This window comes from Acipenser ruthenus, chromosome 23 (genome assembly GCF_902713425.1).
Source record: "Acipenser ruthenus chromosome 23, fAciRut3.2 maternal haplotype, whole genome shotgun sequence".
Lineage (NCBI taxonomy): Eukaryota > Metazoa > Chordata > Actinopteri > Acipenseriformes > Acipenseridae > Acipenser > Acipenser ruthenus.
The window spans coordinates 28,892,227-28,914,289 of NC_081211.1; the positions used below are offsets into that span (position 1 = coordinate 28,892,227).

The 22,063-nt window shown below is 44.3% G+C and overlaps 2 protein-coding genes across 5 annotated transcripts; both read right to left on the reverse strand.

The window, feature by feature from the left end:
- Nucleotides 1-1,803: 1,803 nt before the first annotated feature.
- On the reverse strand, nt 1,804-8,621 carry LOC131699673 (ras-related protein Rab-24-like). Of its 2 annotated transcripts, none has more exons than XM_058997179.1 (10): nt 8,419-8,621; nt 7,675-7,730; nt 6,922-7,116; nt 6,593-6,661; nt 5,932-6,010; nt 4,874-4,941; nt 4,423-4,522; nt 3,935-3,985; nt 3,634-3,696; nt 1,804-3,423 (listed from the first exon to the last, which is right to left on the reverse strand). In XM_058997179.1, exons 3-10 carry the CDS (start codon nt 7,036-7,038, stop codon nt 3,362-3,364), a joined length of 609 nt encoding a protein of 202 aa, XP_058853162.1. In that variant the 5' UTR covers nt 7,039-7,116; nt 7,675-7,730; nt 8,419-8,621; the 3' UTR covers nt 1,804-3,361. The 2 variants fall into 2 exon arrangements, with proteins under 2 accessions (XP_058853162.1, XP_058853163.1); XM_058997180.1 differs by lacking the exon at nt 8,419-8,621 and adding an exon at nt 8,074-8,094.
- Nucleotides 8,622-12,744: 4,123 nt separating this feature from the next.
- On the reverse strand, nt 12,745-21,848 carry LOC117431476 (E3 ubiquitin-protein transferase RMND5B-like). 3 transcript variants are annotated; one of them, XM_058997177.1, is made up of 11 exons: nt 21,560-21,640; nt 18,976-19,143; nt 18,416-18,561; nt 17,967-18,104; nt 17,712-17,812; nt 17,458-17,624; nt 16,783-16,948; nt 16,267-16,369; nt 15,470-15,624; nt 14,992-15,088; nt 12,745-13,023 (listed from the first exon to the last, which is right to left on the reverse strand). In XM_058997177.1, the coding sequence occupies exons 1-10, from the start codon at nt 21,609-21,611 to the stop codon at nt 15,025-15,027; spliced, it is 1,260 nt and encodes a 419-aa protein (XP_058853160.1). In that variant the 5' UTR covers nt 21,612-21,640; the 3' UTR covers nt 12,745-13,023; nt 14,992-15,024. The 3 variants fall into 3 exon arrangements, with proteins under 3 accessions (XP_058853160.1, XP_058853161.1, XP_058853159.1); XM_058997178.1 differs by lacking the exon at nt 21,560-21,640 and adding an exon at nt 21,673-21,848 and having other exon boundaries at nt 12,745-15,088; XM_058997176.1 differs by having other exon boundaries at nt 12,745-15,088.
- Nucleotides 21,849-22,063: the final 215 nt, after the last annotated feature.

Genomic DNA, 22,063 nt, shown 5'->3' on the forward strand with positions numbered 1-22,063 from the left:
ATACATACATACATACATGCATACATACATAAATAGCTGCATTTTGTAACCGGTAAAATATTAACTTGGTGCTGTTTGTAATTACTTATTTTGTGAATGGCAGTGGCGCCATCTGCTGGTGACTGCTGGACATTACTTGACGTGAGTATTCTGTGGCATACTACTTTTTGGACCTCTAGTTCTAACAGCTGCGTAATGTGAATAATAAATACACTAATCATAAAACACCGTTAAGAGTATTGCAATTGTATGGGATTAGATTTGCACTGGTGTGCACACCAATTTATCCCGTAAGGTCTTAAAACTACAGGATTTTTTCAACTGGTGTGTAGCATGCATTTCTCAAAGAACATGTTCATGCATACACAGCAGTTTAAGATATCATTTGTAGTCTGATCTGTACTAAAGCTATCAGCATGCTGTTTTTTACAGACCGAAGACGATGAATCGTTTTAAAAGTAAATAAATAAACAAACACAATAGCTGTGATTTAAGGGATACTGGCGAGTCCTAGATACACATGTTCAGATTTTCTGATGTCAGGTTATGTTGATCATGCAGCATTCTTTTCTGTTTTTTTGGTGGAAATTGACATCAGAGTTCAAGCATCATTAAACCGGTCTTTTTTGACCATTTTTATTATGATTTCATTATTTTTTTGGTATTGTTTGATTCCTTTTGTAGATCCATGTCCTTTGGTAGTTTATCTGGTGTTTCAGTGTTTTATACAATCGAAGTCTCGAAAAAGCAGATGTAAAACTGACACTGCAGTGAAAATCATTACTGTTGATATTTTGTTTTATATACTGTGTGTGTGTGTGATACATATATATATATATAACTATATTAGCCTGCTGGAGTTCAGAGATCTGTGCCTCTTACCCTCAGTATCTTAGCATCACCCCCTCTTCCTTGTGGTTAACTGTCTGTATGTTTAGTAAAGAAATCGCTGATAAAGAGAGTACGCTGCCTTGTGAAGGGAATCTGGAACTGTACTGTAGTCATTTGTATATAATAAAGAATACTGTAAGTAAAGTTTTACTTTACTCATAACTTCACCCAGCCTGCCCTGTGTTGCATGTGTTTGCCTCTCGTTCACTTGACCTCTGCTAAGACTGATGGGATGCACAATGGTACTGAAGTGCCCTTTTAAAATGGTAAAGCTGCAAGTAAAATGACCCCAGTGTGGAACTGTCTTCACTGCTCCCAGTAACAACAGTGGGGAATACAGTCTTCTCTACATCCGTGTCTGAAAATGGATTTTAAAAAACAATAGCTGCTACTAACCCCTGCTTACGAACCACATGCAATTCAAATTGTAGAGATTTCCTGCAAGCAACTTTTCAAATCACATCAAGGTACTTTTTATTAAGGGGGGGAGGAACTTCATTTGTATTTGATTTAAAAAGAAGAAAAGATATATATTTTTTTGATTTTATATATTTTTTATTGTTTATAGATAACACTCCACAAAATTCCGTTGCAACCTTCACACTTTTGATTATATTACATGTTTTAATTACTGCCAGTCCCACAGGAGACTCGGTTGTGAAGTCTGGCTGTTCTGCTGGTCAAGTGATGTCACGCTGTTGCCATAGAGACAGCAGGCCTAAGCTGACCAGACCATATAAACCAGGTAAGTTTACAGAACCTGCGTCTGACTCTCTTGCATTAAGAAAAACGATTTAAAAATGCAATGTTAAAGGAACAAAATACAACAGTAACGTTTTTTCATAAGCTTTCACATAAGTCAAACTTTGGCTACCTGAAAATACTAGATCAAATAAATATTCATCTACTGTATTAAAACAATAAAAACAAGTTAAAAGCATGAGATCAGATGCTTGAATCCACAGCCATTTAATAAGACATGAAATTAAACTCATTTAAAATAAAAAAAAAACATTAAGGCATCTGCATCTATATCCAGCTACAGTTGAAACCAACGTATCCTATTGATTTCAGTTTTTAACCATGTCTTAAAAATACCATATTTAATGGTTTTATTTGTAGTTTGATTTAAAACGGAACAATCGGTGCCACTGTCAAAGCACAGAGAGACAGATGTGTTCAGGGTGAAACAGTACAGGCCCAACAATGCTGCCGTGAAAACACTAGTAAAGTGCAGACCAAAAAAATAAAAACACTCGGCAGAGTATGAGCATGGATCACAGGCGCTCTCTCTAGCCAGTGTCTGTCCAGTCAATGTGGTCCCCATTCATCAAGCTTCTTGTCCTGATCGCGAGTGTGGAGACTCCGTCACCTACAGCGTTTCATTTCTTTGCTTCCACATCAGCAGCAATGCAACGAACCAAACGACTCGCTAGCCACCGCTGGAAACGTGCTGGTTGTTACTGTTCCAGGAACCAAGCCTGGAAGCAGCTACAGAGAAAGCACTCCAGTTTCAGACCATCGCCGGGGACGCCCTCAGGAACACTGCCACTCGCAGAGAGAGAAGTCGCTGCTTCAGGCTGTCCGAGAGCTTTGATATTTAGCACTAGATCGATACAGCCACGTTTTTTTAGTGAATCGCTGCAGTGCGGACGCCTCCAGCTTTGTGCTGCAGGAGTAGCTTTTGTCAGCTTTACATTTCTCAGCTGCACGGTGCTTTTGTTTGAACGAGCCCTCAATAAATAAACAGATAAAATATAACGTACATGCTTTGCATGCTGGATTTAGGCACGCTCTAAAATCGGCAGATTTATTTATAAAACTGCAAACAACATCCCTCACAGAATAGCTTTTTTTTGTTCACTGTGTTGTTACAGAACTCCCATCTCGCCAAATCATGCTGCAATATGTACTGATGTGTTTTGGTTTTTTTTTTGTATTGTACAGTAGGCTGATAAACTAGAATTCAGAAAACTAGACAAATGTTGCTAAAAAAAAAAATGTTGAGGCAGTGCATACTGTAACCCCAGGACTCGCTTTGTCAACGCTGTTAAAACGCAGTAAGCATGTATCTTAAATTCCTACTTTTTAGGCTAAAAGTTTCAATGAGAAAAATAAACCTATTGCAAGGCAAGATTCGAGTGTGGAAGTGCAAGACCTGTCTGCAGCAGTCCAGTTAGGGGTGCAGCCAGGGTGAGCAAGCACGGTGCAATAAAAAAATAATTAACAAAAAACCATTGAACAGAATGGTCACAATGCATTTAAATAACTAGGCTAGCTCATAATATCTACAAAGAGGGGATTATTAAGCCAATTATGGGCCAGCACTTTAGTCCTTCGCTGGTTCCAAACCGAATCCCGCTTCTTATTGGCTTGCTTACGTGATGTCTTTTTTCTTTTTTAAAAGCAACAAATGTTTTGGGATGGGACGCGGACCCCTCCCCCTCCCCCGGCATGCCTCGGTCCCGGATCAGTGGCAGCAGGAATAGAAATAGGAGTCCCTCTTCTGTCCCAGGTCGACCCCCTTCTCCTCTGCAAACAGGAGAAGGAGAGATTCAGTGCGTTTCCATGCAGCCTGTACCCCAGCATTCTGACAGCACCCTGTTCTCTATTCCAACACAATTCCTTTACTAGAAGCGAGGGTGTTGGGCATGCTCAGTGGTGTTCTCTTACAGGAGGCACATGTACAAACACACAGTCCGTGTATCATAGTGCACAGGGCGGAGCCCCGGAACTCCTTACCGGTCATCAGTTGGAAGGAGGTGCTGTTGTGATAATCCTCGGCTACTTTCTGGAACAGCTCATCTGAAAAGGACAAGGCATAGGGGTAGAAAGGGTAAGAGTCATTCTGACCAGCAGCCGACTGGGTCACCCTGACCCTCAAGTGCAACATGCCCTTAGCAGGTACTGTAATACTGTATCAATTCGCTTCAATGTTTAGACGCGCCGCTAGAGAGACATGGACAGGCAACACAATCCCCACAGGGACCTTGCTGGCACTCCTGCAGAATAAACCTCATAGGAACGCAAAGGGGTCACTCACCTATATTCCGACCCTCTTTACTCGACGTTTCAAACAGCTGAGCTTTTATCTCTGCAGGAGAGGAGACAAAGGAACAGCATGGTCACAGCTTGTTTTAAATACCATCACAGGAACAGCACCGTCGCAGCTAGTTTTCAATGCAATCACAGAGAGAAGAGCATGCGTGCATGTTTGTATATAACACCACCCCCGAGACACCTCTAGACGATGGATTCAAACAAGGTTTACTCCTCGGTTAAGAATGTTCTGCAGATTAAATACAGAATCAGTGAAGGGCCTTATACCAGGGATGGACATGAGACTCCTGCTGCATAGCAGCTTTACTACGCGCTTGATGAGCCACAGTGTACAGGTAACAAGCTCAGGTGTGTCTGTGTCACCTTAACTCGTAGTGAAAGCAGGGGTGGAACCTGAACGGTACCCTTTCACACTGCTTTGTCGCAATTCCTGCCTGCCTTAATGATTGGTTGGTGTTGGCTGGTCCGTACCGTCAGCGTAGTCCTGGACATCGTGGTAATCCACCTTCCTCGTGCTGCGGTCATTCCCAACGAGGTCACTCTTGGTGCCGCACAAGTAGATTCTGCACAGCTGAAAAATCAACGATTTCAACACTAAGGAGAAGATGCACAGGACTGTGTTTTGTCTTTGCTTTGTACCTGGAGCTGGGGAACAGTGTAGAACCTCATCTAAAACACATCTAACATGACAGTGAACCACGCTAAAGCTGTAATACAGGGAAGAACAGGGCTGTTAAAACACATCTAACACGACAGCGAACCACGCTAAAGGTACACAATCTGAAGTACAGGAACCACTTCATAACTAAGTCAAATAATAGATGTGTATGTTTGCAGAATCACAGACATGGCATTGAGTAGATAAACACCTATCTCTAATGGCAATGAACCCATTGGGCAGAGAGCTGGTGAACACACTCACCTCTTCACAGCTCTGCAATTCCTTCACCCAGAACTGGACCCTCTGAAAACTGCTACTGTCCGTCAGATCTAAAGCAGCAAAGAAAAAAACAAACCCGTGCGTTAAAGGTAAAAGTTACTGATGCCGTGATGCTGTGGATTTAGGTGCGGTTTCAGGGAATTGCTTTCCTCAACTCTCACATCCTGAGAGCTCCTGCCAAACCGTTTTACAAGAAGCTATCACAGCTGCCACCTGGTGGAGAGACATGGGAATTAAGGAGGCTGTGTGGTCCAGTGGTTAAAGAAACGGCCTTGTAACCAGAAGGTCCCCGGTTCAAATCCCACCTCAGCCACTGACTCACTGCGTGACCCTGAGCAAGTCACTTAACCTCCTTGTGCTCCGTCTTTCGGGTGAGACGTAATTGTAAGTGACTCTGCAGCTGATGCATAGTTCACACACCCTAGTCTCTGTAAGTCGTCTTGGATAAAGGCGTCTGCTAAATAAACAAATAATAATAATAATAATAATTAAAAGTTTTGCAAGACAACAGGTAGTGGTCGAGTGAACTACCTGGTTGCTAGCCTTCCTGGATACCCAACCCTGTACTGTACAGCCTGGCTATTCCATTATCAGGGACATCCTCTTGGAGAAAGGCAATAAGGAAACGCACTCTGATCCAACGGTTATCTGCTCCTGTCCACTGTACTCACGAGAATGGTTGTATCTCCTGCTCCACTTGCTAAATACTGAGCCATCTTCAGTACAACAGCACTGGGTGAAAACAGGGATGGAAATCAGACTCCTATTGCATAGCAGGGTCACCCATTCCAGGTTTTACTACCAGCTTGATAAGCCACAGTGTATAGGTAACAAGCTCAGGTGTGTCTTATTGAATTCATAGTAAAACCAGGAATGGATCAAACTGCTATGCAATCGCAGTCTCATCTCTGGAAACTGAATCCCAGCTGCCCCGCTGTCATAGCACTAGCAGCAAGCTGGAGAGAGTCTGCACAAGGCTCCCGTATCGGGGCCCCAGATACAGCACCCGGGTCTGAACTGTGCCGGATGTGAGCCCGTACCGTAGCACACGATGGCTGCTTTGGCTCCTCGGTAGTAGATCCGGCTCATGGCCTCATAGCGCTCTGATCCGGCCGTGTCCTGGGAGAGCACAGAGAGATGCAAGGTTAATACAGCAGCTCCTGGTGGTGGCGTTCTGAAGCCTGCATACTGTGTAGAGGGGTTTGAGAAGTACTAGAACACCACTGCTTTAGCAGGGTGGACACACATCCAGCACAGCTATCTGGCTGGCTCCGGTGACTATCTTCTGAGACTTGGGAAACACTGACGTTATATGCTTGACCTGAATGTAAACTCTGTTCAGTTAGAAAACAGGCACCTGTATGTGCAGTGTAACACCAGGGCTGTTTGGGAATGCAACAGGTTTACAACACAGAAAAACACAAGCACACACACCAGCTATTCATTTCTGCATACTAGACAAAGCCACACCCTTTAGGTATCTATTGTTTCCCTTTGATTCTAATATGTTTCTTAACTTGCTCTGTGGCCAAACGTTACTGCTGACAGTAATAACAGTACAATGTGCAGTGCACCAGTGCTGTATAAACACTGAACACTTTCATCCCTGAGTTAACATTGCAATGGGAGCCTTCTCTCTGTGACACAAGATCCCAAATTGTACAAACAACGGAAGCACAGGGTTCCCAGGCTGCCACTTACCCAGATCCCCAGGGTCACCACTCTCTCTCCTACTTGGATTGGTTTGGCAACGAATGCTGCTCCGATAGTCTGCAACAGAAAGCAAGCAGGGTCTGACGCAACACAAACTCCAAGCACTGAGAAGAGGGCTCTAGCTACTGACCCAGCAGTGCCATAGTGTGCCAGTATACCCGGAGCTTACAGCAGAGGTTCTCAAACTTAGTTGTTTGGGAGAACTCTTTTTGAAAACAATTTCACATAATATTAGAACAGGACAGTTATCCACCAGAGCTGCAGACTGAGGAAAAGGATAATTGCAAACGAGAAAGAACAGCGCAGAGGGGACTCACGTTCTGGTAGGGCCCCACGAGGAAGCGTTTGTGGACGTATCTCTCCACCAGGCTGGTCTTGCCCACGTACTCTTTCCCCAGCATCACCACCTTGGCATCCACGCGCTGGCCACTCATTCTGGGGTTCGGGAGGGGAGGAGGGGACTTGGGGTGACTTCCTTAAGGCAGGGGGTCCTTCTCAATCCAGAGCTCGTTCTGGGGAGAGAAAGCAAGGGCTTTGTATTTGTATTTGTCTTTATCAGGCCTTACACAGTACAGTGCTCCCCCTTTATAATGATCCAGTGAGGAGCCAGAGTTACGAGACTGTGCTATTTGTGTTCCACATTATAACGGCAATGAAAGTGCTAGCGAGTGAAATGGTATTATGGAGCAAACGGAAGCCACGACCATGCAGCCTTATAACTGGTTCTGCAGCATAACAGGCGTTATAAAGGGGGAAACCCTGTATTAAACTAATGAAGCCCAATCTCCATACAGGAACACGGTCGCTACCTGTCAGAAAATCAATCAAATCTCAATTTATCAACCACAGACTAAAATGAATACACAGAAATAAAGTTAATCAGAGACACAGATCAAGCTACATAAATCATAGCATTTTTACAGTATATTAAATCTGAAAACCTCAAACTGTTTGTATTTCTTGGTTTTATTTTTGATAATACACATTTATGAAACGCGTTTAGTAATACAATACCTGTGTAAATGCACGGAATAACATTACAAGGTATCTGTGTTTATAGCTGTACTGACCATGAACCAGAGGCATAGCAGCACAGGTGGAGGCTGGGTGTGGTTCACAGAACGGCCTGGGGAACAAATGGAACAATCTGGTTACTTTATAATGTAGAGGTATTAGGGGAGGAGCAATTGAATAAAGGGGCTTTATCTATACCTTGCAAATTACCACCCTATATACGCGTGGACAGTATTCAGCTGCATTCTCAATCCTAAACGCTCACGTTCACACCCTGAACCTTTACACGATCAGATAAAAAAACACATTTCACTCTCTCAAAACGAAACTTTAACACGTCATATACACACACTCGCTGCATCAGCTTTGCAATTACACGATCTTGCATATATACTTCCTGTGTGTGTCGTTCTAAATACATATCGACATAAAAAAATAACCAGCATTCAACCTACCAAATCAGCAATACAATTGAATTACTCAGATGTCTATTAAATACAGTTCTGTACGTTGTTCTTCTGAATCACAGAACTGTCATTTTAAGCCCTGATCCGTCAACCTCCCCCCAGCTCGAATACCAACAAATACAATTAATGCCGTAACAAATGCATATGTAATAATCATACACTGATGGTCGATTCTAGAGAACAGCACACCTAATTCTAGTTTAAATGAAGATCAACACGGTCAATTGGTAACGACATCCAAATCTATTTATGACTAGGCAATCACATCATTGTGAAAGTAAAACACGCAGCACAAAACGAAACAGAATGTAGAAATAAACGTACTGGTCTTACCTTTAAAAACAGGTGCTTGGCGTGTGCATTGTCTGCAGTATTAACTGACATTTAATTTTTAATAAAGAGATTGAGCTGTTGCAAAATGTTGCAAAATTTCTCTTTCACAATGCCAGCCCGAGTCTTCAGTAAACAGTGTCCGCACAGCTTGTCAGTCCCACCACAAACACAGTGCAGCACCAACAGAGGTTAAATATCTTTCAGAAATCCTCCAAAATACACGACTTACGATCACGACCAATACCGGCTTCACTATACACGAAACGTTCAGTTAAGAAGGATGGATCCCTTGTGGTTATTGTTGATGCGATATTATTATGCTGATCAGCACTAGTAGCTCTCTCCACAACAGAAAGCGGAACTCAATCAAGGATCAGGGTAGAGCGGAAGCGGAGGGGCGTATTTTAGTGTAACAAAACGTGGATAATGTCTGGCGTTTACAGGAAAAATGCGTTTCCTTGGAAACGTAAATCGATCCCTTTAAAAACGCCAAGCGAAGCAAAACAGTATACCGGCTGCCACTGTTCGTGTGTCCCAACTGTGACCTAAGATTTTGCCATCGCGATCTGCGGGTATAAATGTATTTAATTATGACCCCTGATCCCGGCGACAAATGATTGGTTTGTCCGAGTCAAGCGCGACAGTCGAACGGGGAGAGGACTAGTCTTGTGCTGTGCCTTTGCTGGTAATTTAAAGAATACGAATTTATTTAGTTTGATCAAGACACCACGTCGTTTTCTGCAACATCTGTTTTCTATACAGATTTCAAAAAATAGATCCAAGCAGAAAATAGATCCAGCTAAAGCACAGTGTATTTTCCCCACGGCTTCTATAGAGCGATGCACTTTGCTGTACTTTTCTTGTGGGGGATTCAATTGAATGATATGAACGTATCGTTGTAAATGGGTCTTAATGGCATACAGTGCTTTGCGATTACAAACTTCCTGTGCTCATTTGTTTCTATGTTTACCTGATAAGTGATCAAATGGTTAAGAATTATTTATGGCTTACTTCTTAGCCTTTGCAAATAAACAAAGACATTCTCCCACGCCATATTGATTGCTTTAGTACAGTATTAGCCCGTTTCAGTGCTACAGGGAGGTCACCCCCACCTGAGGAAAGCTATGGCTTCAGTGTAGTTGTGCCGTTTGCTGAGAGTACAAGATGCTGCCATCTGTTTGTGTTGCTTGTTTTGCAGCCCAAACGCCACTTGCAGTACCATGAACCCCTGTCCACTGTTTGATCTGCTAAAGTCCACTTCCTGGCTTTTGCTTTCTAGGTTGTAAAGCGGAGATACTGTGAACCCCCAGCCCTCGAGCACAAGAACAGCCGTCGTAACTATCAGTGATGGAAAGTCCTGAAGTGGAGCCGACAGACTCACAGCACCTCCCCCCTAGCGGTGCCTCCTCACAGGTCTGCTTCTGCGTTCCGGAGAGCCCACAGCAGCTAAAGAAGCGGAGGAAGAAAGTTCTGTCTCTGGCTACGGTGGTCGATGATTTGAAACGAAAACGCATGATTTCAGCCGAGGGGGCGGACATGCTCGAAATCACGTTCTCCTACCTGGCGCCGGCTGATCTGCGTAGCCTCCTGGAGAGCAAAGCCCAGCAGAAGGATCTGAGGGACAGTTACCCGCCAGAGCTGCAGGCTTTTGCCCTCACGCTTCAGTTTTACTCGGACACCAAGGCGTACAGCTACGTGGTGAACACTTTCGATCTGCCATTCCCTCCTCTGGCCGTGATCCGGAGCTGGTATGCTGGAGCGGGTGGTGAGCCTGGATTCAGCCAGGAGGTCTTCTCCGCTCTGAGATTCCAGGTGAACGAAGCCAGGTCAAGACAGAAGGAGGTGATATGTGCGCTTCTAATTAACGAGATGTCCCTGTGCAAGGAGATTGAGTGGGACGGGATGAAATATCGTGGATTTGTGGACATTGGCACAGGGATTGACAATGAATCCACGCCGGTAGCCACCAAGGCGTTGGTGTTCATGGCTGTGTCGCTGACCTCCAGTTGGAAAGTGCCATGCGGCTACTTTCTGATACGTGGACTATCTGGAGAGGAGCGTGCAAACCTGGTGGCAGATTGCCTGCGAAAGCTGCACGATGTTGGGGTGACCGTAGTCTCCCTGTCTTGCGATGGGCCAAGCTGTCATTTTGACATGGCTGCAAAGCTGGGAGCTGAGCTTGAGCTGCCCGATCCTGCAACTTGGTTTCCTCATCCGTCGGATGTTTCTAAAAAAGTGTTTTTAATTCCAGATCTCTGCCACATGTCGAGGCTCCTAGGGGTCGCGCTGGCCATGGAGGGAACGCTTCTGAACGGAGACGGCAAACTCATCAAATGGACGTATATTGAGGAGCTCCACAAGCTGCAGGAGAAGGAGGGCTTGTCAGCTGGATGCAAACTGCCAGCAACGCCCAACCCCCCGGGGTGGAATCAGAAGCTGCACAGGAATCTGGTTTCTGAAATGATCAGCGCAAGGATTGCGGACAGCCTGGAGTTCTGCTGCGTGGTCTTAAAACTACCGCAGTTCCAGGGGTGCGAGGCCACAGTCCAATTCATACGCAGGTTCAACGCACTCTTTGACCTGCTCAACTCCAGAAACCCCCTGGCCAAAAACTTCAAAGCACCCATGTGCTTAGCCAATGAGGCTCTGTGGAGACCCTTCCTCTATAAGGCTCAGAATTACATTTTCCAGTTGAAATCCCAGGCTGGGACTCCCATGCACCAGTCTAGACTGAGTATGCCCTTTATCGGTTTCTTGGCAGTCACCAAGGCTGCGTTGGCTCTGTACGATTCCCTGGTTGCTTTGAAGACTCCCCCTTTGAAAAACCTTCTGATGTACAAGTTCAGCCAGGATAACCTTGAGCTCTTCTTCAGTGCAGTACGGATTCAAAGCTTCTGGAATAATTACAATCCGTCGGCTGGGGAATTTGTGGCAGCGTATAAGAGACTGCTGCAACTTCATGACACAAGGAGGCCAGCTGAGAACTGCAGAGAGCACGATGCAGCAGCAATACTGTATGCGATTCGCGACTCTTACGTTATTCATGAAGGATCGGTGGACACGCTGGACATGTCACGCTCGCGCCGCTTCAATCTGGAAGAGATGCCACCAGTACACAGCGAGCAGGACATTGCCGAGATACCCGACATCGTTTCGTTTTCATCTTACGCAGGGAGAGCCATCGCGTTCCTGGCTGATCATGTGGTAAAAATGGTCCTGAAACGTACACAGTGTAGAGACTGCCTCTCTGCCTTGACCACTGACGCTCCAGACAATTCATCGCAGAAATGCTTGCCACCGAAAGACTGGATTGGGGTGTCAGACGGCGTTATCATCGTGTGCCAAGCTGCCGAAACACACTTCAAACGATTTCTGTACACAACCCGAGGGAGCGACCTGCCACAGGCCCCAGGTCAGTACAATAGGCAGCGTTGTGCTGTGTGACGTGGGAGAGAAGACCATCTTTCCAACACTGCAGGAGCACATGTTTGACTCCACACCGGACAGCAACCATGTTTTCCGTCTGATAAAGACAGTAGCTGAATGCTACATAAGGATTCGAATGTACCATCGGTGCAAGTTTCTCTATCTGCTGGGTATTGCTGGTGTTGGACCACGAAAGAATCTGAAAATAAGTATAATTTAAACATCAAGTAATTAAATAGCTGTAATTGCTTTACATAGGGTCACCCAGAATAAAATAAAAAGAAGAATATATACCGGTATATATTAATACAAAATTGCTACTCCGGGCCTAAAAAAAAAAATCTAATATATAGACTGGTATACAGTCCTGAGAAATTACGAAGCCTCACTGTTAAAAGTTAAATGTAAGACATGATAAACCTTGCTAGTGTGTGTCCTGACCTCCTGGGCTGAATGCAGCACTTCAAATAAAAGCAAATCAAATGTGTTTCGTTTGTGCCAATCTCATTTTTTCCCCCCCATTTCCTCATTGAAGAAAACTGGAGTCAGGGTGCTAGCAATGGCCTTATTTGCATGAATTGGTACAGCATTTCCCTTGGCTGATTTAATGGAATATTTGGCATCAGATCAGGCAGCTAGTTATTCTAATCTAGGACTGATCAGCATGGCCCATAGCACAGATGTTATCACACAAGCTGTTAAATGTACCCACCATTCGTCTAGGGAAGAGCTTCAAACTACTACAAGGGATATTCTAAATTGGGAGAAAAATACAAAAAATAACTGGTGACCACTAAATAAAAAAATAAAAAAAACTACTACAAGAAACTTTGTGGTGAGCAGAACAGAATGATGTTTAGATTTTAAAAGTTTCAAAGAATCAAACGTCAGAGGTGGGGATAGAGTAGAAAGATTTGTGTTTTATTTGTATTTAATATGCATGTATAATATGAAACAGACTATTAAAGGTTAACTATTTACAATAAAAATTACATGAACATAAACATAACCAGAACGAAATGCTAATTTTTGTCCTACAATGCAGAGTTGCTACATATTAATGCTCAGGTATAAAATGCTCGTAGACTTTAACAGGTTTCTGTTTTTTCAGCCCAGGTGGCACCAAGCGACAGCACAAAGGCAAGTGTTGATTGCATGGAGCGTCTTGCTTTACAGCAGCTACAGAGATAACAGAAACACACACACACACACAAAAGGCTTTGGTTACATTAGGCTGCCTATATTTTGCAACACTTAAATATAGCAAGCAGCAAAACCAAAGACTAGACACAAACAAGGGAAACACAGACCCACTCCAATGCAATTGTGAGATCCATGCTTTTCTAGTTGCCTCCTGTTAAGCTGGAACATGTGCTTAGACTTGGAACAGCAGGGGCTTGTGGTGCTTTCTACAGCCCACGAAGAACAATGGCATGGTGACTGTGGTCATGTGTGAAACATGCATGTAAACAGTGGTGGCAAATGAAGAACAGCAGCTTACATACAACCATTATTCTACATAGAAATCACTCCTTAAATAGAAGCATCCTTAACCACACTGGAGTCCTCTCTGTCCAAAAACTGCACACTGGTCCTTGAAGACCTGTGTGTGGTCCTGCAGAAGACGGAGTCTGATTCCGAGTCAGCGTTTACTATGCCAGGAAGGCTGGACATTAAGAATTTAACAGTGACAGACACATGCAAACCTACACAATGCTGAACGACCCCATTGCACCAGCATACACAGCTACTGTCAGAACAGCTTGTGAGGCAAGAACAGTTCTGCTGCCTGTCAAGCATGAAAGAAGAGTTTTTGCAATTCTTTGTATGCGTTTATAAAGCACTTATGTAGATGGTTATTGGGGTAATAATATTAAAATGCAGATGATTTACAGAAAAAATATATATATATATATTGACTGCTAAGATCAAAACATACAGAGAAAATAGTCACGGAAGTCCAATTCATAAAGAACAGTGACCCTTCTATTGTAAAGTGCAGGGAGCATCACCTCACCCACAGGAACAGCACGAGCCACCACTGCGTGGAAGATTGTACACCACAGTGCTGCAATACACGTGCAAGTACCACGGCATGCCCATACAAATAAGAATGGGGATAATGATACAGCATAACCATGTGCAGGACTTCTGGACTGCGAGTGAAAAACGACATTCACGTGAAGATCGACTGGCTCCTTGTACTCACTGAATGGGAATTTGACAATTAAAAAAAAAAGAAAAATCTACTATAATCTATAACTTAAAAACTGGAGACTGAAATTAAATTACTGGACATCTAACATATTTTTTTTATTTTTAAATGTTTTTTTAATACTTGCTTGTATAAGAACGAGCATAGCCTCCTCTCCCCTCTGGTCCACTTTGGTCCGACAGAATCAAACCTTTAACTCTAAACTCTAGTTTCATTTCACAAACTGATACCGAACTTGCTGGAAAATACATGAACGCTATGAGTGATCCCAAGAACAAATCAAACTGAAACACACAGCGGTTTGTGGGTGTTTGATGCCTTCTTGTGTGCGAGACTTTGAATGATCTGTTGAAACATGGCAAACAACTGTGCAGTTAACAGTATACACATATCTGGTGCCAACACAGAAATGCACTATTTGACAGCTTAATGACTTGCAGCCTGTCTAAAATGAGCCGCCCCTTTTATGTGGTTCAGTGATGGAGACCCTTCTATGTGCAGTGACCACCAGAGTGCATGCGTGCCTCTCAAAATCTCTTCATGCCAATCTCAATAAAACAATGGGGGAGGTGGAGCACTCAGACCAGTTTAAGAAGCGAGGGGGTTATGTTAGGACAGCTAGGTTTTACATACAGGGGTACCTGACAAAGCAACTGCTATTTCATTTTTATTTTCCCTGAAATATAGAAAGTACAGCTTGAACGGTTATACTTCTTTCAATGTTTTTACACCAATTAATATATTGATTAATGCATTACATCATCAAACTGCCTATTGGTTCAACCCTAGCATACAACACTAACTCTTTTAAAACTAATTCGATCTAGGAGACAGGAAGGTGCAGGCCACTCTCAAGGCATGGCCTCTGACCGCTGCAAAAGGCAACACTTGTGCCGGCAAAGGTGGGACCTGAATCTCCAGTAAATTACAACCTGAATCCTATCTCACTGCGCCACCCTGCATCTTCAAAAGATGATCCGTTTAGCGTCCGAAGGGTTCTGCTCCATTGGGCAGTATGGGCATTTCAACCTGCGGAGAGACGAGGAAAAGGACGACCACTGTAACTGCATGCACTGAATACTGGCAATGCAAAACAAAATAAATACATCAAATACTTAACAACGTGACACTTACATCTAATACTGCTACTAATAATAATACTAATAATAATACTACTACTAAAAATAATATTAATAATAATAATAATAATAATAATAATAATAATAATAAATAGCAATCATGTGTTTGTATGTAAGCATACAGAATTCCACAGATTTGAGAATTTCCCTTAAAACACATTTTCTGGGAAAAAAATTTAAATAAATCGGTAATGATTTTTATTATGAGACTCAACGAGGGTCCCGTTTATGCGTTGGGTAAGTTTAACAGTGCAGTGCTGCTGTTCCTCACTTTCCGGCGCTCATGAGTTTGTTGAGTGCGTCTCGGGAGATGACGTGTCCGCACAGCAGTTTCATGGGGGGGTTGGTCTCGGAGGTCTGCTGGCGGAGGATGGGGCACGCGAACACAGAGTGATACCAGCAGTTCTTACCAAGGTCGACCTCGATCTGCAAACAATCCACAACAAACGCTGCTATTCAAACCCCCAACTACCCTCAATTACTGTCAAGACATTTCATTTTAAAAGTAAGCTTTCAAATAACAATTAGCCTGACAAATAAATATCAGGCGTTCTATTAAACGTTAAAAATCCGTTTTAAATGGTTCTATTGTTGCTGACCTAACTGGCAAAACTCGTTTTTGGTTGACCATTACAGAAGTTGGCTTACTAAAGCTAATGTTTCTTGTTGTTTTGTAGCTACTGTGTGCCCACTTGCTAACGGCACATTTTCTGTGAACAACTTCTGAAATTCACATAGAACGCCTGATCAACATTAACCTTGTCGTCTACTCAATCTGAATGATTGCATGATTTGACAAATTATAATTTTTTTTTTTTTACCACTATAATCTAAAACTAATACAGGAGACATACATTGAATTACTGGACATCTAACATAGGATTATTTCATTTGTATTATTATTATTTTTTTTTTACTCTTACAATACTTTCTTGTATAAGAACAAGCCTAGAGATACCATTCCGAATCTCACACCCAACTCCCCCTGTAGTCCAGCGATGTGCCATTGTTAAACTGGGTCTGGGACACAGAAACGTCACACAATTAAAACCTGGGATTTGCTTTTACCGGAAGCTCATCTTTGTGTGTCCAGACTCCTGTGCACTGTCTCTGCTCAATCACCTGCTTGATGTTCATCAGGACAGGCAGCGCCATGCAACCTGAAGCAAAACTTTTGAGAAGAAACCAAATTAGCAGCTCAATCGGGAAAGACCATGAGGAGCGAGGCTCCAGCCCACCACAGCAGCTGTAACTAGTTACGTGCCTGCCGCACCATCTGCTGAAAAAAATGTTAAGGAAAATATACCGCTGCTAAAGTAACATAAAGACAAGATCAGTCACTGCTACAACATAACGCTAGACCTTCTCATCCTGTTAACAGAGACACATGGCTAACAGATTTACACGCCCAGGGTATGTGGGAATGCGTCAGTCTATACTGGCACTGCGTAAATCTGATTTAAAAAAACAAACAAAAACAACAACGAAAAACAACCACCACCAACAGGCAGACAGATTGTTCAACAGCATCAGAGCATTGTTCACAAACAAAAAACAGCTCTCAGAGGTTAAGATCACATTTACCTGACGCTAAGAGGCGACTCTACAGAGAGCCCCAGGAGCGCGCAGGCGTCTCTGGTGAAGATGTTGCAGATCTCTGTCCACTGGTTGGTTTCCAGCAGGTTGCGGTAGGGCGAGTTCTCAATGCCGTGACGCAGGTACACCAGGCTGCCCATCAGAATCTGGATATCTGAGGAGATAAGCTACGCATTACCAGCATTCAATAGCTTTACTGCTACCTTCTTTCAAAAAGCAAATCATTGTTGGGTGCAATTTTAGGTACTCTTAGACATGAAATTGTTAAGCACTCTGTACTGCTAAGAAATAAATAATAATAATAATAATAATCCCGAGTGAATGTGTTTTCATCCCAGAGCGTCTCAACTGTGAACTGTACTCCTTCCTGTACCGTGCATGTTACTGGACAAAGCGTGATACAGACTGTATTCATAAGCCATGATCATTCCGGTAACGGCACTGCAGTGCGATCACACGGACAAGGCTGCTTTCCCAAGCAATGCAGTCAATGCACAGGATTGCAATGCATTCGATGGTGTGCTAATGTTTTATTAATACAGCAACCCACAGTCTCTTACAGACAAGCTATGCAGCTCGCACAGAAAACAACGAGACACTTGAGAAGAGAGATGCTAAAAATAAAAAGAGGTGTTTGCGTGTGTGCAGACAGGCTGGCCTGACCTCTCTGGTGGTGTGCAGCGAAGGGCTGGAAGTGGCGTGCGTATCGCAGAGCCTCCACTTGGTTCCCGATCCCCCCGTTCAGCAGGCTGATGAAGTAGAGCCGGTGCAGCTTGAACTCCAAGGTGCTGTTCAGGTCCAAGAGGCGCTGTCTGTTTGCAATCGCCCATCTACACGGAAACCACACAGCAATCAATTAGGCTTTCACCAAGGTATTTTTTTTTTTAAATTGTCAGCAGTATAGCTGTGAAACTCACTCTAGGGCTGGTCTGAGGTCCTGCATTCTCAAAGCCTCTAAAATTCGGTTCAGTTCCAGAAAGGGCTGCTTCATACTCCTATCAATGACTACCCCAGACTCCTGGAATGGAGGAGAGACACAGAGTTGTACAGATATTAATAAATCAGAAGCAAGGCCTGAAGAACAGACATACTAAAATAGAAAATTAAACAGGAAAAGGAGCTGGTGGACTCTGCTGTCTTAACTCTTTGAGGCTTAAGATTTGACGGCGTACCTGACACAGGTCCTCAGCCACACTCAGCATGCCCTGTCGGTACAGGTGCTCCACGATGGATTCACTCAGGCACTTCTGCCTCTCGCGGGACTCCCACATGTTTTCTGCCACCACCGCACTCACCTCTGCGTCGAAATTCTGATAAAAACACACAGTGGCAGCAGAGGCTGAGCAGGAGATACAGGAACCAAGAGTATCACTGAAGAACCCATCTGTCAGCTGACAGGGTCAAACTCCATCAGTGTTAAACGTGTCGTTCACAATAACCAGTGCCACCTTCACTTGCTGCACGAAATATTTTATCACCACTGGTTTAAAATAAATAAATAAAAATGGGTCCCTTGTCTCTTCAAAAGTTACAGTTCAGTACATTGCGTGTTACAGTCCGATATGCGCACAGTTGATCTGCACTGTAGGCATGTATGCATGAATTGCTGGACGCCACTTACCCGGTCAATGGCTTTCCCCACTTTAGAAACGCTGCCATGGATGTCTTTGTGGCTGGAAGCCAACCTCTGCACTGTATCCTTAATATTCTTACAGCAGCGGCCCATCGCCTGGGAGAACTGACCGTCCAAGTCAGAATCTTTCAGACCTATTAGAGCACACACAGAAATGAGCTAGCTCTGCGGAGTCAAAGCGAACACTCACAATGCCTGTGAATCAACAGCATACAGTACATTGTATTACTGGAATTACTTTAAAATCACCTTGGTTGATAATACTTTGAGTATATATATATATATATATATATATATATATATATATATATATATATATATATATATATATATTTTGGGGTCCAGATTAATAATTTGTTCCAGTGAAAAATAAAGGTGTTTTTTTTTTTTTTTTTTGCTTTTACACAAAAACATAAAAGAAACCATTTAGAAGTTTCTATCATTCAGTGTTATAGAAGAACTGATCTTCAAGACAAACACCCAATTAAAATACCTGCTGCTCTACAGCACTGTGTGAGAGAGGCGATGATGTGATCCTGTAATCCTACCTGAGCTGACCAGCTGCCCTCGGAGCTCGGACACGTATCGGAGCAGCTCGTCCAGGCTTTCCTCCGAGAGGTGTCCGTACATCACAAACCTGTGGAGGACCTTTTCCAGCTCCCGCTCCACACAGGAACACTGCTCCATCACTGCGGCACCAGCTACACGCACAGCACCTGCAGGAAAACCACAGCGTGAGACTGAGCCTCCGAGACACTACTGCCCGACTCCTCATGTTACACTGAGCCTCCGAGACACTGTACTGACCGACTCCTCATGTTAGACTGAGCCTCCGAGACACTGTACTGACCGACTCCTCATGTTAGACTGAGCCTCCGAGACACTGTACTGACCGACTCCTCATGTTAGACTGAGCCTCCGAGACACTGTACTGACCGACTCCTCATGTTAGACTGAGCCTCCGAGACACTACTGACCGACTCCTCATGTTAGACTGAGCCTCCGAGACACTGTACTGACCGACTCCTCATGTTAGACTGAGCCTCCGAGACACTGTACTGACCGACTCCTCATGTTAGACTGAGCCTCCGAGACACTGTACTGACCGACTCCTCATGTTAGACTGAGCCTCCGAGACACTACTGACTGACTCCTCATGTTAGACTGAGCCTCCGAGACACTACTGACTGACTCCTCATGTTAGACTGAGCCTCCGAGACACTGTACTGACTGACTCCTCATGTTAGACTGAGCCTCAGAGACACTGTACTGACTGACTCCTCATGTTAGACTGAGCCTCCGAGACACTGTACTGACCGACTCCTCATGTTAGACTGAGCCTCCGAGACACTGTACTGACCGACTCCTCATGTTAGACTGAGCCTCCGAGACACTGTACTGACCGACTCCTCATGTTAGACTGAGCCTCCGAGACACTGTACTGACCGACTCCTCATGTTAGACTGAGCCTCCGAGACACTGTACTGACCGACTCCTCATGTTAGACTGAGCCTCCGAGACACTGTACTGACCGACTCCTCATGTTAGACTGAGCCTCCGAGACACTACTGACTGACTCCTCATGTTAGACTGAGCCTCCGAGACACTACTGACTGACTCCTCATGTTAGACTGAGCCTCCGAGACACTGTACTGACCGACTCCTCATGTTAGACTGAGCCTCCGAGACACTGTACTGACCGACTCCTCATGTTAGACTGAGCCTCCGAGACACTGTACTGACCGACTCCTCATGTTAGACTGAGCCTCCGAGACACTACTGACTGACTCCTCATGTTAGACTGAGCCTCCGAGACACTACTGACTGACTCCTCATGTTAGACTGAGCCTCCGAGACACTGTACTGACTGACTCCTCATGTTAGACTGAGCCTCAGAGACACTGTACTGACTGACTCCTCATGTTAGACTGAGCCTCCGAGACACTGTACTGACCGACTCCTCATGTTAGACTGAGCCTCCGAGACACTGTACTGACCGACTCCTCATGTTAGACTGAGCCTCCGAGACACTGTACTGACCGACTCCTCATGTTAGACTGAGCCTCCGAGACACTGTACTGACCGACTCCTCATGTTAGACTGAGCCTCCGAGACACTGTACTGACCGACTCCTCATGTTAGACTGAGCCTCCGAGACACTGTACTGACCGACTCCTCATGTTAGACTGAGCCTCCGAGACACTGTACTGACCGACTCCTCATGTTAGACTGAGCCTCCGAGACACTGTACTGACCGACTCCTCATGTTAGACTGAGCCTCCGAGACACTGTACTGACCAACTCCTCATGTTAGACTGAGCCTCCGAGACACTGTACTGACCGACTCCTCATGTTAGACTGAGCCTCCGAGACACTGTACTGACCGACTCCTCATGTTAGACTGAGCCTCCGAGACACTGTACTGACCGACTCCTCATGTTAGACTGAGCCTCCGAGACACTGTACTGACTGACTCCCAGACTGAGCCTCCGAGACACTGTACTGACTGACTCCCAGACTGAGCCTCTGAAACACTGTATTAACACATTTAAGTCAATACCCTAGTTAAGGGAGAATGCACCCTTAAGTACTATACTTAAACTTATCACTTAAGGGGCTGGTTTCACAGACCCACAGTAGCACTAGTCTTGGACTGCCTTCTCTAAGATAACATTACTACAGTAGGTAGTCCAAGATCAGTGCTAATTGCAATCTGTGAAACCAGTCGGTTTTTATGCAACCAGCCCGAGCTGGATGTATACTAGAGAGATCTGTACAGTAGGCTCCGCTAACGCCAAGACTTAGCAGTACTGCTAGTTTGTACATTTTCCACCGCATCATTAGAATGCTATTTACATTCACAGTGCTGTACGCAGACTGTTTCCACACAGGAAACTGCGGCGCTAACCTTCCACTGCTGTACGTCATGTAAACAAAACAATACCGCAGCGATGTCACCTGTGCTGCACACACCACGGTATGATTATGAATCGAGTGCACACAAAACGTGAACACAGACGTACATAAACAAAGCAAAGTGTGATCGACAGAGGCAGCACAACAAACACACACAGACGAGCTCAGCCGCAGACTAGTACACTACAGAATTACACCGGTTATGCGGATACTAACCAGACGCGACAGCCAAGAACCCACAAGGTAATTCCTCACTAAACACAAGCATTACATCTATGAACAATAAACAGCAACACAAACCTTGCTTTTTCTTTTTTTTTTTAACATACCTGCCGTCACAACACAGAACAGACTCTACCACCGGCTGCCCCTTTAATACCACTTCCTGTATAAATATACATCGATACATACGTTGGTCGTTTCCATTATCTAGAAGTGAGATAAGGTGCTTAAATTTAGCCGCTGCGCTTTATTTCACAGGAACTACCGTTCGAATATTATATTAAATTGTTACTGAGACTTTCCAGTTGTCTGTAAAAGTGATTACATGCATTTTCGAGGGGAAAAGTGCTTGCCTTTGTAATAAGTGACTCCCTCAATATTTGTTCAACATGGTTTAGTCCACACAGAGACACTGGAAGATACCAACTGATACCAAAGTGGATGGAGTGAGGCACAAACACAACGTGAAACGAGCCATCAATACATCGTGAATATGTC